The sequence below is a fragment of the Cheilinus undulatus genome, linkage group 6 (assembly GCF_018320785.1).
Source record: "Cheilinus undulatus linkage group 6, ASM1832078v1, whole genome shotgun sequence".
Classification (NCBI taxonomy): Eukaryota; Metazoa; Chordata; class Actinopteri; order Labriformes; family Labridae; genus Cheilinus; species Cheilinus undulatus.
The window spans coordinates 18,890,711-18,910,044 of record NC_054870.1 but is presented as its reverse complement, the minus strand read 5'-3'; the positions used below and the strand labels follow the sequence as shown (position 1 = coordinate 18,910,044).

Here is a 19,334-nt window from a genome sequence, read left to right as displayed (position 1 = left end):
GCCTTGTATTCAGAGCTGTTTAGATGCTTTTAAACATGACTTGTGAAAATTGTACCCACTTGAATGGCATTCCCCTTTATTGGCTACTTTAATCAATAATCCCTTGTCAGCATGTACTGAAATTCTAATATATTATTCTGATATGTCATTTATCAAGTCATTTATTATGTTTGAGTTTTCTTGCTTGTCTTTGTAAGATAAAAGTTGGTCCTAGCCGACAGTCTCCCATATTTTAAGAGAGATTAAATAAAGGGTATGAAACTTAAATAGTGCATTATTCTACTTTTTTGTTTGTGCTTTTATAGTTTTTATATGCAGGGCATGTACAAAAAAACTAACTGGGTCTATAAGAATGTCAAGAAAAAACGTATTGATATCAGATTCCACAATACAAAGTAACTGAATCTTTTCTTCTGTCTTCTCTCCAGGACCGGTTGTTCTTTGTGATGGAGTATGTGAATGGAGGTGACCTGATGTTTCAGATTCAGCGATCAAGGAAGTTTGATGAAGCTCGATCTCGTTTTTATGCTGCTGAAGTCACGTCTGCGTTGATGTTCTTGCACCGACATGGAGTCATATACAGGTAAACATGCTGACATAATAAATTTGATCAACAGGCTGGCCACACACTAGATGATTTTTTAATTCTTTAAAAGTGGGTTACCACAGTTTTAAGGAGTGTTTCAAAAGATTTTTCTTACAATCATCTGAATGCACACACTATATGACCAGACCAGACCGTGTGACCACACATGTGCCATTTGTAGAGATGGTTTCAAAGTAAAGATTCCCCACACACAAAATCTCACAAAAACTCATGTGATCAAACTTGACGGCAGAAGAAAAACAAACATAGAGGACTATCTAAATGCTTGGCTGGCTCTTCTGGTGTGCATTTCAGTTACAGCAAAAGTAAAATAAGGAAAGACTGAGGGTAAAATCCATGCAGAGATGGAAATACTGTTGTGTTTTTGTTTATGAGCCATCAGATCACATTACACCTAACTGGTAATGCTACCCAAACTTCCTGTTATGTTAACTTAAAAATCCAATATAGCTATTTCAGCTCATTTTTTTCTGATTTGACATAACACATTTTTTTTAGTTTTAAGTAAACAGTACTCAATTAAGTGTTTTTGTGATTTTACTCAAATAATATGACAGTCATCCCTTAATCTGCAGGGTTTTCCCACAATGCCCTTAGGGCATTAGACACTTTTGCATCATGGGTGAAGTTACCCTCTCTGTCAGAGAAGTCCCACCTGTGGGGACCAACTTCAACTTTGCAAGGTTGATGTACTGAACTCTGTGAAAAAGTAATATCTGGTTTAAAGTGCAGCTTTCAGTCTTTGTTTTTCGTAGCTTTCTTTAGGTGGTATGATTGTTCAAAATCAAAATGTGTGAAAAACATAAGGGTAAATATAGTGGATAAGAAACATGTATTTTATGTATTTAAATTGAGTCTTTATAAAAAAATAGTAAAGTGTGTATTGTAGTGTGTGTGGCAATCTTGAAATAGTTAATCTTCATCTCATATGTTGATGTATGCAAATAAGGATTTATGTGAACTTTTCTGCACATACAGTTGTTTTAAACTCAAAGTCTAATTCTTCAGTAACTTTAAATACATTAAAGTAACTTTATTCTGAGCATCCGTGAAGTGAAAGATACTGAACTTGTAGGTGCACTTTTCAGGAATTTGCAAACAGCGTTACTTCATTTTATGATGACACATTTCTGCTTATTCAACCTCAGTTCTCCATCTTAGAGAAGCATCATGACATGCATATCCTGGCTGACTCAGTCAGTTATGGGAGTAATACTTAATAAACTGATCACTGTTCCTGTTCAGTTCTGTTTTCTCTGTCAGACTTGTCTGACAGCTTGTCACTTGCTCTGGTGCATCAGTTAGTTTCTGAGTCTTCTGTCATGGATGCATTGAAGCATAACAAAAATTAAAATACCATGCAAAACTTCATGGTGTCCTTAATGCAGTGAGAGCACAAGGAAGAAACGGTGTGACTTTGGGGTAATTTTTAAGACAGCACACTAAAATCTAATTTAGCAAAAAGTTGATGTTCTTGTAATTCTCTGTGACCTTGTACAGAGATTTGGTTCTTGATTTAGGACCAGGCTGAGCAACACTGTGCTGCAAGGAAACCAAACAGTCCTGCTTAAGAAAGCTGAATTTTAATTATATAACCATCGGTTATTATGGGCTATTTACTTGAACTTTCTGCTGTGTTTTCTCATCACTTCCTGCCAACAATATACAGCTTTTCTGCTGCTGGGATTATAAGTTTGTTCTGCCAACCCTGAGATATTGCATATATAATGTCTTATTATATTATGTTGTATTATATTATAGTATAGAATATTGTATTATTTTATATTCTATATTATATACTATGCTATACTGCACTATTTCATAACATATTATATACTTGTACCTTAACTTAATATTAATATTCATTCTACAAAACCAACTGCACTTTAATCTGTTTATCTTGTATTATAATCTCGCTCAATACTGCACATGTAACATACATTCTACTTGACCTCTTTGCACTAAGCTCATGTTCATGACATAACACTCAATGTAAAAAACTTGCTGCCAACAAGTGTACCATTTCTCTTCCAGAAACACATGTCACTTTGTTTACTATCCCTGAAAAGGAATGGGAATTGTATACACATACTGTCCCTTATTTAATTGAATTATTTATTTAAGTTTAGTTAGTTATATTGTTCAATTCTATTGTATTTGTACTACCTGTTGCGTTGCTGCAATGCCAGAATTTCCCCTCTGGGGATCAATAAAGTCTTATCTTGTATCTGTCATTGCCCTCAGTTTAACCCATACTAATTTCAGTAATCTGTTGATTTGGATATACTTCTAAAGGTTTTTTTTATAATATTGCCAAAAACTGAGTCCACATTCATGCCTTCTCCATAGTAGAATATATCACCTTTAACTTCTCACAGAGAACCAACATGTGTTCCAGTTTTTGTTTGTTTTAGACATTCTCATTAGACTCAACAGTATTCAAATTTAGTTTCAAGTGTGAAAAAATAACAAAAATGATCATGTTAGACTTCAGCCTTTGTTTAAATAGTCATTTCAGCATTGTTTGTTTGAGTATGTACGCATTATGCTAAATATTAATTTTATTTATTTGTTAATCTAAAAAGTCACAGTGTGCATTAATCAGCACACACAAATAGAAATGCACCTAAGTTAGCCAGAAGGCTCATTCTCATTTTCCAGATGCTGTTAGGTGTTTTAGATTTGTAAATAGTCTGGTTATTTGAACATCATAATGTAGGGGTAAGACCATTTTTTTTAAAAAGCGGCAAGAAGAATAAGGTACGTCTGCACCTTTGCTTAATGCCACAAAAATAGGATTAAATCACAGTGTAATGACCACAATTATTCTGGAAATTGTTACTTGAAGAGCACCTCTGGTTGAAGCATTGTGTGTTTTATGTAGTTTTTGTGGCGCTGAGTGCTGGCAGATTTTCTTCTTCCTGCTTTGATTTTATAATTAAAAATAACACAATTTTTTGATTTGAAAAAACAAAGCAATATCAAATATTGAATGTAATCAGATAATGCAGTTACATTTTAAGCTGCATTTCTAGCAGCTAATTCTGGTAATAAATTACCAGAACTTTAATCTGTAATTGATTGTGATACTGGATTTAGCTAATTTGATGCTGCTGTGGAAAAGATATCTTTTTGAAATGTTTTTTTTATAGGGGTAGACACTCAACAGGATTTTAAGCCCGATTTGATCATGATGTGGTGTATCCCGAGTGGAGCCTCATCACAAACAGCTATTTGTCAGAATAATCCTCGTGTTTGTGGTGTCAACACCATTGTTTTACTGCTATCATCTCTTCAGCTGTTAGTGTCTGTGGGCTTTTTTGATATAGTGCACATTTGAGCCATCATTGTTTTTGACCCATTTTTACCTAAAACTCATTAAATTACACGAAGAAGTAACCTGTATAGCCTAGCTTACCCCAGCGTTCTTTGTTCAAAGGGGAAAGCCTCACAGAAATTTCTGGAGGAAAATGCCGCTACCATTGACAAGCACCTTAAAAAACCCAACTTCAGAAACACACAACAGTCCTTTAAGCTTTTAATTTTCCCCTGTATCCAAGCCCCAAAGAACAACTATCTTTGCTCTCAGTCTTCAGGTTAACAAAGACAGTTTTCTCATTTTGAATTTCTCTACAATTTTATATTTTGATTATTTTTCAGTTTTACTTCACTTTCACATTCATCCTCCCCCTTTCGTTCTCCTCCACCCTCTCCTTTCAGTTTGTTTTATACCCTCTTTGAAAGCATTTTTTCTTGTTTAATGATGGCTTCCAGGCATGAAACCAAGACTTACATGATGTACGAACATTCATGATCTCACATCATGAGAACATGTTCATTCCCTAAAGGAATGTTCCACCTTAAACTTGATCTTCCAGTGTGTGAACTGAGGGATGGGCCATCGTGTACCAGACCATACAGCTGTGACAATGTTAATATGAATGTGATGGAACTCAAAATCTAAACTTCACCAAGATTACACAAGTAATGAATCTTTGTGTTGCTGAGCTTAACATGATTTTGCAAATATGACCAGTCTTGGTTCAATGGTTCAAACTGTCCTCCTTATACAACAAAATCTAAATTTAACACAAAGCCATGATTGTTGTAGAGAGTTCAAGAAACGGTCTTGCATTCAATCACAATGTAGAACTGTAAAATATCCTTTTCAGAATAAATGTTTCTTCAGTTATGAAACTCAAACTCATTGACCCTGGCTGGTGATCACTCACTATTCTACTTATGGTCTTCAACTCGTCTGTGTGGACTCCTCAGTCATAATATCATTGTCAGCCAATAGTAAACACAACAATTCACACAAAACCTACACACTGCTCAAATCATAACACTATTGTGATGGATGGAGGCTAAATGCAGGTTCAGGCTGTTTTTTTGTTTTTTATCCTAAAAATCACCGTGATGACAGAGAAGTGTTCTTCTGGTTTTTACCATTTATGAGTCTCAGCTGTCATTCATTATTTAGATTCTCTTGTCATGCAACATGTGTGTAAAGACATATTTATGCAGCAAACTCTGTTCTATGTTTGCATAGCAAAGATGTTGGCTTCGTGGTAGTCAGTGACATTTATTTTTTAGAGGCAAATGATGATGATGTCATCAAAATATTAACCAGATAGTTGCATACTTTTGGAAATTCCTGTCCATTCATTTCCTAAACCTGAAACCTGAAATGTCTCTGAAATATGTCTTTTAATCTGCATATCACTTATCTTTCACAGAGAAGCTACAAGACTTGCATACATACTGCCGAGATTTTGTTTAAACAGTTTGTTTAACCAATGTGTGACTTATTGTTGCCAATAAAAAAAAATCTGTGAATCAGCAGTTAGTTATATAAGCTTTCAACATCAAATTGATGCAACACAGCAGATACACCATCGGCTACATGAATTGCCAGTGGGCTGATGTTTGTCTTCATGGCCTTTATCACCCAGCACCAATATTAGTACATCAACAAAAGATACTTGTGCCCTACTAAAATGAAAAACACTCAGGAAGAGATTCCTAAAATCAGGTAAGCACTTAATTATGGCCGCCACATGTCAACCGTACAGACTAATAGGCAGCATGAAAACAGCACTTTGCCAGGGATGTCAAGTAGGATCCCTGCTTTGCCAGTGTTTCTTTTAATTTGTCCCACGACACCTACAGAAGGCTGAACAGTGATCCCCAGAATCCCAGATGCAGAGACATTCTTTATCTCACCTTTCCTACCACATGACTGTCACAGCCCCAAAAACAGCGCCCCCATCAGGCATCATGCATGCAAGCTACAGGTAGTGACAATGCTGATACCGCTTACCCCAGTACAAGCCATATTTTAAACTATATAAAGACAACTACCAGCACCAGTGTAGCTGGGTGGGTGGATCAGGACCCCATATACAGAGGCTGTAGTCCTCAACACTCTGGTCTTGGCATTGATTCCTGGCCTTGGTGCTGTTTGGCGCATGTCTCCACCCTACACTCTCTCTCCCCATATTTCCTGTCTCACTTCATCTATCTAAAAAGGCAATAAAAGCACAGGAAACAATCATAAAAAAGACAACTACTCCGAAAACATTACATGTGGGACTGCAAATAGAACACAAGGGCAAGACAGAGAAAAAGTGTGAAGAGATAGAGAGGTTAGTAAAAGAGTGCAAAAGCAGAGACAGGGTGAGGTGCCCTGACTGGGCTGAGGCTCTACCTGCCTTTCCTCATTTTCATGAGAGAAGGGAGTCAAGAAAAGAGGAGAACAGAGGAGTTGAGGGGTTTGTCAGACTTTAGTTTGGCCCCAGCTGACATTACTTCTCCATTTCCAAATTCACTGACTGATAAGAACGGCTTAAAAAAAACTTGAAGTTGGGATTGGATTTCAGTATTAAGACTTACCTGAACCTATTTTCTTGTTTCAACGTAAGCTTTTTTTCCCACAAAATTCTTGATCAAGTCTACTCTGTTTTATCTGATTGGAATACAGGCAGTTACTTTTTTTCCAAGGTACATTGCTGAAAAAAAAACACAGAGTAATCAAAGACTGTCAAACTTGTCATTTTTTTCCCCTAGAACTGTTCAGCTACACGTTTGGCCGTGTCCTCTTACCTTACAAAACAGACAGTCTTGTAAGCGTAAGTGCCTCAAAATGAAAACAAAGAAGACTACATCAGCACATTAATTCTAAGAATAAAGCGCATACAAATGAAATGAAAAATCAAAGGCAAGAATTAAAGTGCTGTTGACCTCAAAAATAAAAACTTGAAAATATAGCATTAAATTTTTTAAGCAAACATTAGCTGACAGAATTGGTGCAGAAAGTTCCAGGATAAGATAGAGTTTGAGGACAGGGTGATTCTTGACAAAAACATAAAAAACATACATGACGAGAATGAGAAACTGCAGTCTAGTGTTTTTTTAATGACTTAGAATTTTCATTTTTAATTTCTCATTAAAGTAAGGTGTCAAGGTACAGGAAAGAAGCATCTGGTAGTAAAAACCAAAAAAAAGACAGATTTTTTTGTTAATTCAAGCAAATCAATAAACAGTTCTACAGGCTGTTCAAAAAGTGCTGAAGATTTGGGGCATTGATTGTGAATGAGTGGAACAGAACAGTTAAAAAACAATAAATAGTACAGTATATTGCACAAACAAGATGTTGCGTAAAATTGAAGCATGACAGGATAAAATCATTACATTACATAACTGACTTCCATAGTTCATAAACAGAGGATGTTAAAGGATTCAGTTATTTTGACTACATGATCTCAGAGCGACAAAAGTCCAGTCCCGCTGGTGCCGGCTGGACCCTCGCTCATTGTTCCACACAGTTTCTGTTACAATGCCTTTATTAATGAAGGCTGCTCACAACCATATAAATTCTACTCTGGGAAGCCTGCATGTACTTCTCTTGGTTGGTATGATTTAATCCAAATCAGGCATCAACTTAATGGTTTTGTGTGTGTGTGTGTGTGTGCGTTTTTTCATGTTAGTGTTGGCTGAGAAATTAGTTTGAAGTGGCACTCCACCCAAAGACTTTGAGTCAAACACACACCCCATAGAGACGAGAAATAAGAAAGATGGATATGATTGTTGTGTTATTACCAGGGATACATATGCCTGTTTACAGCCTCTGTTGTCTAAGAGTGAATGATCCTCTAGTAGTATCCAATCAAACACTAACACATTAAGGGATTTAGCATCTTAAAGTTTGCTTCTCAAGCTGATTTGACTTTGACCTTCAAACGTTTAACCATACTTTAAGAACACCACATAATAGCCGTTTCATTATTATTACTATTATCATCTAACTGAATCAGATTAACTCCATGGTAATTCACGGCTCGACACAACGCTTTTTAAAGGCAGCAATTTTTGGCTGACTTGCAAATGAAAATGTGGAATACATGCTGACTCATTTTTATTTGAAGTCGTGTGTTTTATATGGATGAAATATGAAACCAAAGTAACCCCGTGAAGAAAAATGGTATCAACAAGGTAGCTTTATTTTGAGTTACATATGTATAATTTATGGCCGAATGCAGCCGTAAACCAGTTGAATTTTTTGTTGAGTCAAAAAAGATTCAGCTATTACAGTAAACAATTCTTTATATTTAATGTGTTAAATGCTAAACTTCCCAGACAGAATTTAAAGAGAATCACAAATGCTACAAGAAAGACAAGTCAAGTTTATTATAGAGCACTGTTCATACACAAAGCAATTCTAAGTCTTAAAATAATGTATGACATTAAAAAGGTATTTAAATTTAATATGATGAAATATGACATAGAAAGATAAAAGGATTGGCATTCAGCAGACAAAAAAGAAAAACCAACATATCCCTTGCAAAGATGATTGCAGTTTTAGTTCAACTAAAAAAATCAATTATAAACCAATAAAAAGAGTTGTTTTAAAAGAAACTCAGAGAAGTTTAACTTATAGGAATGCTGTGGTAAATTAAAATGAAAAAGACCTGTTTTCAAAGAGGGAACAGATGTAAAGAGGCTCAGATTTCTAGAACCTTCAGCATAGAACCTTAAATCTGCATCACTCTGCTTGGTTCTGTGGTTCTGATTCTGGGAACAGAAGACCCCCAGATGCCTCGAAAGGGACAAAAAGATCTGAGAAGGTTTTTCAAGTCCATTTCTGCTTTATAAACCAGTAGTAGAATTTTATAACTGATTTTTTGACACTCCAATGTAGAGATCTGAGGACTGCTGTAATGTGATTTACTTTATGGTGCTAGTGAGAACTCTGAATGAGCAGTAGCTGTCTCACAGATTTGTTGGTGAAAACACCCATGCAATAAGCCAGCCTGCTTGTATTATAGGCATAAACAAGTTTCTTTGTGTCTTCTTTACATTGAAATCTGTTTATTCTCGCTTAATTTTTAAGGCTGATTTTGTAAGTGTATTTTGAGCATTAGTAATGCATTTTATTGTGCAAATTTGAAGTTAATTTTTCCATTATATGCACTTTTTTTGTCCATTATAAAAAGATGTGACCCCTTACAGCAGTTGGCCACCATTTTCTCCAAAGAGTTTCTAATTTCATGCTGGCAGTGGTGAGACAAGTCCCACTTCAGTTGGATATGTTGAGTGTCAAACCCGCCTTACCAATTTGCAACATACTAAATTGATATGCTGTCATTTTTTTGTGTTGGATTAACTGTTGGGCTTTTTGCCTTTATGAGATTAGTTAGCAGGAGAGAGTCAGGAAATATGGAGAGAGAGAGTGGGGAAAGAAAAGCACCAAACATGTGCCAAGATAAGGATTCTAACAAGTGGCCAGGACAAGTGGCAAGAGGTGATATTTAAATAGAGAACAGTACCAAAAGGTCATGTTTTGAGTGGTTACAACAATGCTCGGCATTCAGAGTGTGAAGATAAAAAAAACATTCCTTATTCTTAAGCTACTTTTGTGTCCTGAGAGCAAAAAAATATATAGGCATGGTGAAATGGCAGCAGGCAGGAATTTTAAAAAAGCCTCCATCCAAAGCCTGGGCAAGCAGTGTCACACAGCACTGGTGTATGTTCTGCTTTAACAAAGTGGTCTGGCTTCATTCAGTACAATTTTGCCATGGTTTAGCAGATTAAACTCTCATTTTAACCTATTTGTCTTCAACTGATTTCTCTTCACTCTTTTGTTGTGATGGGAAAATCTGTCTCTTTAGATCCAGATTATTTGGTTCAGCTCAGTAGAGCTCCTCTAGACGTCTCTCTTCATCTTGCTAGATGACGCTAGATGCTAGAGGGTCTGCAGGGACTAAGTAAATTGTGATATTGATCACCTCCACACCAGGTAAATCTGTTAAAACACTTTTTTGACAAGTGTAGGGATCTTACTCAATATAAGTACAAATTTCCTGATGACACTTGCAGTGAACATACCCATTTAGAGCTCCAAGGGGCTAAATGTCCCCCATTCCCATTCATTCTTAATGGCTGTCCCCCAGCGAACATTCTGGATCACATAATTGCAAACAGCCTGTATGGGTGCCTGCTCTACCAACTTAGATAAACCAACACCTTTCTTTGGTTTAAAAGTATGTATCAATAGGGCTACATAAAGTATTCTTCAACTTCAACCCTGGTCTCAGCATTTTAAGTTTAAAATCATGAATATTAACCTCTTTTGTGACTGTAGTGAGAGAGTTTTTTATTCATAGACGAGGCTGTGCCAGAGTTATTAAAACTTATAAGAATCCATGTGTTATAAATGGTATTACCCATTTAATGCTCAGCATTTTCATATTGTTGTATACTATCATACAAGTATCAGAGACACTGGAGTTGTTTTAAATGCTCCTAATACTTTTATAAAAAGTTCCTTCTGCCCTCCAACTATGTGAATTATTGAGGTTTATGGGGTAAGCTTACTGCAGTTGGCGTTCATAGACATTAAGATTAATGATTCAGTCTTTCAACAATGTTTTCTCAGCCGTAATGTTTTTATAGTGAATATTACTCTGTCAGAGTTTGGCAAGTACAGCACACTTAAAACACGCACACACAAGTGATGCGTGTAAATTCATGATGGTTGAGTTGACTGAGCTACCTGATTCTCGCTTGCTCCTGCTTGCTCTCTCTCTCTCTCTCTCTCGCTCTCTCTCTCTCTCTCATATCTCTGACCCACTTTGTTGACCAGAGGAAGATGAACAACAAGTGTTTTGAGAACATTATGTCCCGACTTCCTCACCCCTCCCTCCTCCCTCCTCCCCGCCAAACTCTCCCTCCTCCTCCATCATTCCTCCGATGCTTGTTTTCTCTCCCATCAGCCTGGCGTCGGCGCTCCAGTCACTTTAAGTCCTCATTTAAGAAAGGAAGATTTTTAGATATGCCCACCCTCACCCCCAATCCTTTAAATTCTGCTGAAGCCTGCCAGACCAAATGGGTGGTAAGGTTAAGATGTGATGGTGTTAAAAGAGCAGGTTCAAACTGGTCAGAGGATATTGTTACACCAAACATATCAAGGTGCAGGGTTGTCCTTGCTTGAAGTACAGTTTAAGAACTTTTTTATATTAAAAAGTAAAATAAAGACATTGTATTACAAATAATGGAGTAATAATGGAGAATAAGGTTGTTTGTAATGGTGTTGAGTCATGTAATGCGACTGATACTGTATATAAGGATGTATTCCTGCTACAAATCATGTGTAATTCCTAATGTAGTTTTTGCTGTATGTAATTTAAATCATGAATTTCTCAATACAAACAATCCTCTTTACTGACATTACCCATACCTTGAATTGACATACATTAGTATCAGTATCTGTTTGTGTATGTGCAACCAGATGTGTGTTTGGTACATGACGGCGGTGTGAGCTAGTGAAAGAGAGAGAGAGGTTAGCTGTCACAGAGCACAGGGGTTGCCGCTGAGGACGTAATGGAAAAATCACTCAGGATTAACATGAAACACAGGAAATGCTCTCAATTGAGCCTGATTACCCCACATGTGTGTGTGTGTGTGTGTGTGTGTGTGTGTGTGTGTGTGTGTGTGTTCAAGGAGAAGTGGTCATGTGTGTCTGTGTGAAAGAAGTCCAGAGCTGACAAAGCAGCTCCTGTTTATTGACAGAATTTCTTATGTGATATAGCTTTACAGCTAAAATATATATATGACACAAATAAACAGGCAGACAAGTAGGGGTGGAGTAAAATATTGATAGAGCAAAACCACCTTGAATTCATTTAAACAAAGATTGAATCCCTGGTACCAAACACTGAGATTTTGATTAAAAAGAAACAGCACTTTAAATCAATTTTCTCTGAAAATTTGATGTTCCTGTGGTCGTAATTATGACATAAATGAATATGACGTTGGCTGAACAGAAAGCTAGTTAAAGGCTGGGTTGAAAAAAAAGATAGCAGGATAATTTCAAACCATAGAAAGAAGTCAAAATATGAAGCATGAAGACATATATTTCATTGTCTTTTGTGTGTCAAGAATCACAACTATATCTAATTGTGATCTGATGAAAACTGCTGTAAAAATAGCTCAAAGCTAACTCTATAATATAGCATTATTTAGTGAGTGTTTACACTTTCCTCCTCCTACAAAACACAACATGACATCTGCTCATAAATAAATATCATTCTATCAGTGCAGTTGACCACCTGCAGCCACTTGATATTGGATTTCCCCACAGCCAGGTGATATTTAATACAAACATTAACATCTGTATCCCTTTAAATCGAATCAAAAATGCATTAATTTCATATTCTATTTTTCTACCCTGCTGCACACGTTCAATTTAGATGTAATGTGCCAGGAGCTGCCTGGAGGTGAGATATGCAAACAGACAGCCACGGGGTCAGCGGTTTAATTTTTCATTCTGGGAAATTCAGAACAAGTGTTGCTCTTTCTTGCCTCCTCCTACAGCCATCAATGCACCCTTTAGCACTACAGACTCCACAGCTGCTTTAAAGCACAAAACCATGGTTGTTTAGGGTGCTAAGAGGGATGGGAGTTTGGGATTTTATGCAGAGTACACATAAATGATACCTAATAAGCTTAAGCATGCACAGCAAGGCAAAGTAGAATGGAGACAGACATCTTTAAGGAAACATCTGTAACACAGTATTTGTTAGGTTAAGCTTATTAGAGTCATTGTTTTAGACTTCTTTCAGTTCAAGGGAGAGGCAAAATTATTTATACAGCAACATTCATTTGTAAAACAAGTCAAGGTGTTTTATGCAGTTCAAACATTAAGCAAAATAAGACATACACCACTTTTGAGCAGTTTAAAAAACCTTGTCCTTTTCTTTAAGGCCTCAAACCTTGTGGGTTATTTTTAAGTAACTTTTTAATAAGCCTCAAATTATTGATGAGTTCAAAATTGTTGCATTCACATAATTCTTGAATTAAGAAATGATTAATGTTAAAAATATATGATCAGCTACAAGGTACCTATAATTGAATGTTAATGATAAAGAACTAGATATCAGCAGTGGGAATGATGAACCAACATTTACAATAATTAAAGGAACGAAGTTAAAACTACACGTTTTTGTTTTGTTTTTTTTTTGTAACTAATTTTTATTGGTTATTTCAACATTTTATACATATATATCCCACTGATGATTATGTTGGCTTTACGCCAAATAAAAATAGTTAACACAGATGAATCCATAACATTATAGACACTATTGGGAGTTCGATTTCCAGTAGCAGTATATCTGTTCCACTACAATCAACACCAGAATTATTCGTCCCTTTACTTTCCTGTTGTAATGTCACTGTATTTTGTCTTGAATAATGTCTGCTTCTCCCACTTGTCATCCATTTGTGCTTCCTGTAATCTCAAACGATGCGTCAGTTTTTCCATTATGAAGATTTCTTCCACTGTCTCAAGCCATTGATCTTGGGTAGGTGGGTCTGCTCTGCCCCACTTCCTCATAATAGATTTTTTTGCAGCTATCAACAGTATTTTTACCAAGTATCTGCCCCTTATTTGTACAGTTCCCTCAGGTGAGTTAAAATGACATATATAAAGTAAAAGAAAACTCACAGGAATATTGTATTCTAATATTTCTAGTAGGGTTATATGTACAGCTTTCCAAAAAACACAGAATCTTATGGCATTTCCAAAATATGTGCGAGTGATCAACATCCATCGCTCCAAAAGCTCTCCAGCATGGCAGACTTCTATTGGAATGTTTGCTTTTTAACTTCAGATTGATGAAAAAATGAATCCAATTTTTTCAAGAAAATTCCTTCCATATCCGTGAGTTGGTGGATGTTTGGTGTGTTTTCTACATGTCATACCAGTCATCATCTGAAATGTTTATATTAGATTCTGATTCCCATTTTTCTTTGATATACTGAGTTGAGTTTTTGTTTAAAATGAGCAATTGATACAGTGCAGAAATAATGCTTATTTTTATTCCCTTATGTAGTTTTGGTATTAGCATGATCACACCATTCACTTCCTTGGGGGGGGTCTCTTTTAATTTCCTTCCTATAATAATCTCTTAAAACTACACAAGTTAACCATTAGTTATCAACTGCAGTGGTATAGACAATTTAATAACAGAATGTAAACTCAGTTTATCATTATGTAAACTTCTAATTAGTTTCTAGAGATGAAATGAGGAACTAATCATTAGTTAACACTAACTTATCATTAGTTTACCCTTAGTTTGCCACTGGTGGTCCACTAGTTAACATTAGGTTAAGGTTGGTTTACCACCGGTTTACCAGTGCTTTACAAATAGTTTTTTTATTTCACTCACTTTAAACAAGCAAACTCAATAAAAAGGTGTTCAGTTGTAAAACTGAAGCCCTTTTCAAATTCGTTTACTCAGCTCCCTTTAAATTTATAAAAAGCAATAAAGAAAGTAACCTGAACTAAATAAATATTGTTTAAATATTTCTTTAAACCTGTTGTGAGTTTGACATTCTTTCATTTCTGTTCCTAACCCGTTCCACTGACTCCATAAACTGAAACACACCTTTGTTTGACATTTGTTCTGCTCTGTGTTTTTGTGAACATACAGCTCCCTCTCAGTTCATACTCACATTTGAAACATCTCAGTACAATCTAGTAATATCTTATTGTTTGCTTTTTACATCAGTGAAGATATATGATAATCTGCGAGATCACAAAATTTGAGAGCCTGAAGATTTATGAAGAGTTTGTCATTTCTTGATAATCAGCTCTGTTTAGGAATAGAACATATAGAAGGTAGCAAAAGCAAGGCGAGGTAAGGTAAGGCAAGTTTTTATAGCATCATTTACTGTATCAGCGGAGCAATTCAAGTGCCTGACAGAGTTAAAACTAAAAATGTATAACTTTAACAGCATAAAAAGACATGCCAATGCTTTGTATAAAAATATAAGACAAAAAGAAATAATTAGAATGACATTCAGTGAAGATAAAAATAAAAAAATCCAAGCAAGAAGACAAAGATATACCAGTGTATGCCACAAAAATGTGTTGAAATTACATTGTTTCTACCAAAGGTCTTCTTCATGTGGTAAATGTTTAAAAACGTTAACAAATAGGTTGATAGGCACTATGATGGTACATGTGATCAAGCACTCAGAACACTCTAAGGGGAAACATATTGATAGAAATTAACTTTCAATTAAAAGACCAAAAAAGTGTAAAGATATAAAGGAAAAACATATCAATTCAATTATTTTACTGTATTATATAAAAAATATTTACACAAAAACTACCTTGTAAAACATGCCATAATTTTATTCTAACATAATTTATACAAGAATGTCCTGGCAAAGACAGGCTGCAGCACAAAGACCTTCAAGACCTGTTTCTAAGAGCTAGCAAGCTGAGAAAGCATCAAATTCTGCAGCAGTTTGTTGGACAGTTACAAAGCTGAAGCCTAACAGGAGACACTTAAACATTTTGAACCTAAAATAAAAAAAAATGAAAGCATGACAACAATCTTTGACCTGACCCCAACTTGAACCATCAGGTAACTACTGGATTTGAAACCATCTGTCAGGCTTCACTGCACCTGACATTCCATGTTGTTTTTTTACTTGATGCTTGAACTGCATAGGCATACTTTACATGGTGCGACTTCGCACGAGATCCACATACCTGCCGCAGCAGCAGAACAATATTAAATGTGAGAATGAATTATAAATGTTAATCCACATGTTGTCAAACTGATAGAAATGCACAAAAAGTTACTTATAGGCATATTTAAAGGCAGAACAGTACCTTCTATTCACTCACAGCCTGGTTCCTGGCTGTCATCTTAAAATAAGTAATTGATACAGATTTGGATATGTTTATATACAAACTTGCCTAGTATAGTGGTAGAGCATCAGCAGCAGCTCTTTTGGGTTTTCTCACAGCTTTCTGTCCTGTAATCAATAACCTGTCAGAGCAAGGCATGATGGGAAAGAAAAGAACAAACTTTTCAACAGCAGCTCTTAAACTGGGCCGTTAAGCTGCCCTTTTTATTTTTGGGGCTTACAAAAACAGAACAGTTACATAAGCGCTTGACTTCAGAAACACACGCACACACATGCTCTGTCTCCTCCCCGACTTGTCGGGGCGGCTGTATTTTTGAAAACACCTCGGCCTGAATGGTTGCATTGGCTACATCGAGGAGATGTTGACATTTTTGTAGCAATCAACCATCAAGCCTGAGAGCGGCTGCATTCATGACCAGCCCTGTCATCTCTCAACACTGCTGCTCTTATCTCTGACTGCCTGCTCTCGTTCTCTACTCTCCATCTTTTTCTCCCACTCAACCCTGTATTTGCTCTGCTTTTCCAGTATGTTCCCCTTCCTTTCCTCATCCTGCCCCCCCCCCCAAGAGACAGGTTCACTTAATAAAACCTGTGGGAAAACCTTTATATGAACATTCTGCCAGTTGTTCTCCTTAATTATATAACCTTCCTTCCTTGCAGGGACTTGAAATTGGACAACATACTGTTGGATGCTGAAGGTCACTGTAAGCTTGCAGACTTTGGGATGTGCAAGGAGGGCATCCTAAATGGAGTCACGACAACCACCTTCTGTGGGACGCCAGATTACATCGCACCTGAGGTGTCCTTATCCTCCACACCAACAAAAACAATAGAGCACAAAATGCACCTTTTATTAAAATATATCCACATTTGACTGTTTGCTGATGACACTCTGATTTATACCTCTAAGCTAAAAAGATGAAAGTTACTGAATGAATGCCAAAAACACTGCATTTTTTGCCCAAAATTACATAGGATTTCTCAAAGCTTTATATAAGTCTCTTCTTTTTGATACATAATTAGATCCTTCAAGAGCTGGAGTACGGCCCATCAGTTGACTGGTGGGCTCTGGGAGTGCTGATGTATGAGATGATGGCAGGCCAGCCACCGTTTGAAGCTGATAATGAAGATGATCTGTTTGAGTCCATTCTCCATGATGACGTCCTCTACCCTGTCTGGCTCAGCAAGGAGGCTGTGTCTATTCTAAAAGCTGTAAGTTACACTCTAGCTTTTTCGATTTTAAATCATTAAGACCAATCATATTAAAATGAAGACGTGACATGTTAAAACTGCTTAATAATTGCTAATCCTGCAAACATGCCTGCAATCACTACCTTTTGTCATGTGTGCCACCACTGAGAACAAATAGATATTATCCAGTTTGGCTTTCAGGAAGCACAAACTTCTAAATTGATCTGCTTTTTGTGACGTTTTGTGTTCTAGTGCTCTGCTATGAAACTATGAGGTGATTATAAGTTTTGTATGTCCTTTATTGTTCCAACTTACCAAAGGTTACTGTGGGTGTAGCTGCACCAAAACAACAAAACCTGCAGGCGGTCCGTCTGAACAGGAAACTCCTCTGCTAGAATCACACTTTTAGACTTGCACATGCACACAACTCGACACACAAAACCCATCTCTGTCATACCCATAATATCTTACATAGAACTATGTCAAAGGTACTCTTTGTGACAGGCTGGCAGCTGCTAACAAACACTGCTGATCTAACACTGATAATGACATTAAATGAAACTTATGGCAGTAACTGCCACAACAGCCATTGTCTTTTACTAAACACAGCAGTTAACAAACATATAATCCCATCCATTAACAGCAGCCTTCCTCACCAGGGGTGCCGTGGCACCCTGGCAATACCAGGAGTGCCTTCAAAACGCTTTATATGCAAGCCTGCCAACAGAATTGGCTGGGCCTCTACAAAAACAAAGGAATGGGCCCTCCCAGTTTGTGATTTATTGATGATGTAAGTGCGGGTCTGTTGGAACAGTAGCATAGGGGCTAGCGGCCTGGCCGACAGTAACCTCATTTTGGAGCTAAAAAGTGTGTCAAGCTTTTATTGGGTTCTGATTTTGGGATATTTAAGTGTGTTACCTTTAAACTCTGTTTCAACATTTTTCCATCCATTGTTGCCACTTATTTCTGCCAGTTTCAGTCAATTTTTGCTGCTTCTTTTTGCCATGTCTTTGGAGCTTTTTTCCTGCTTTTTCTCAATTTTTGACCCCTTTTGCCTGTTTTTGCCATTTAGGCCCCCTTTTGGACCATTTTTGCTATTTTTGCCACTTTTTCCCCTTTAAAGCCACTTGTCCATTTTTGTCATTTTTACCACTTTTTACCCATTTCTGCAACATCTTTTTGCCAGTTTTGATTTTTTTTTCCCCATAATTGCCCCTATTTTTGACACTTGTAATTAGTTTTTGCCATTCTGCCACATCTTTTTTACACTTTTTTTCCCAAATTTTCCCACTTTTTTTAACCACATTGTAGACGTAACCAACAAAAGGTAATTCTGTTTAAGGAAAGGGTTCAAACTTTGGAAAGGAAAGGCTGTATTCTACTGCAGCATAAATCCATTAAATTTATTTTGTGTTGCTTTGATACGATTGGTTATATTTCAGGTCAAAAATAAGATATCATTATCACAGGTTCACTTTACAATGGCCCATGAGTTTGCTGACCTCCATGGGCCCCCAAGTTTGGCTGGGCCCGAGAAAGCTGTCCTCTTTATCTCCCCTTATGGGCATCGTTGTTTATATGTAACCAAGAATTATCATGAATATGCAGATTGTTAGCTATCCCTGCCTGAATAATCAAAATTGTCTCATATGCTCTTGAAATCAATAAACTGTTAAGGGCCATGACGTTTTGTTTTTGTTTTTGTTTTTTTTGTTGGTGTTTTTTTTTTTCAGTTTGTGCAGGTGTTCAAAGGTTGGAAACACATTAATTATGTGTGTTTCTAAGGTCAACACAACCACAATGCATTTCAAAGTGCTGTAGAGATTTATTATACTGATTCTATTACTGCATAAATCCTTGGGCAGGCATAGAGATGTAAAATGTTCATTTTTTTATGACTTTTTTGACAGGGGTGACTTAAGATTAGGGATGCACCAAAATATTAAATTTTTTGCCGAAACCGAAAACCGAAAATGAGGAAACAAAGACCGAAAACCGAAATTAGAAATTATTGTGCCAGTTATTAGTACCATTGCATTTATGGCTATGACTGTGTACTAACCTCACTAAAACCAATTGCAATTGCAAAAATTAATATTAAAAGGGCTCTATGCAAGATTTAGAAAAATATAAGTGTAGCGACAATGCTGGCCATTAGGCGAACTACAACAACATTGTGTTGCTCGTCCACGACGGCACGCTCCTTGCTCATGAACGAGCCTCTGGTTTATCAGCTGATACACACACAGACCAAGGTGATTTACCGGCATTGTGTATACAGAGGAGGTAAATGAAGTAACACTTAAAAGTTTCA

At 36.6% G+C, this 19,334-nt stretch overlaps 1 protein-coding gene across 1 annotated transcript in view; it reads left to right on the top strand.

Moving 5' to 3' along the window:
• The window catches only part of LOC121510997 (protein kinase C epsilon type-like), a 106,160-nt gene that overhangs the window by 72,996 nt on the left and 13,830 nt on the right, over nt 1-19,334 (top strand). The window contains exons 11-13 of the mRNA XM_041789455.1: nt 429-583; nt 16,490-16,628; nt 16,853-17,041. Of these exons, the coding sequence (XP_041645389.1) occupies nt 429-583; nt 16,490-16,628; nt 16,853-17,041 (483 nt within the window). The remainder of the gene's footprint in view (nt 1-428; nt 584-16,489; nt 16,629-16,852; nt 17,042-19,334) is intronic.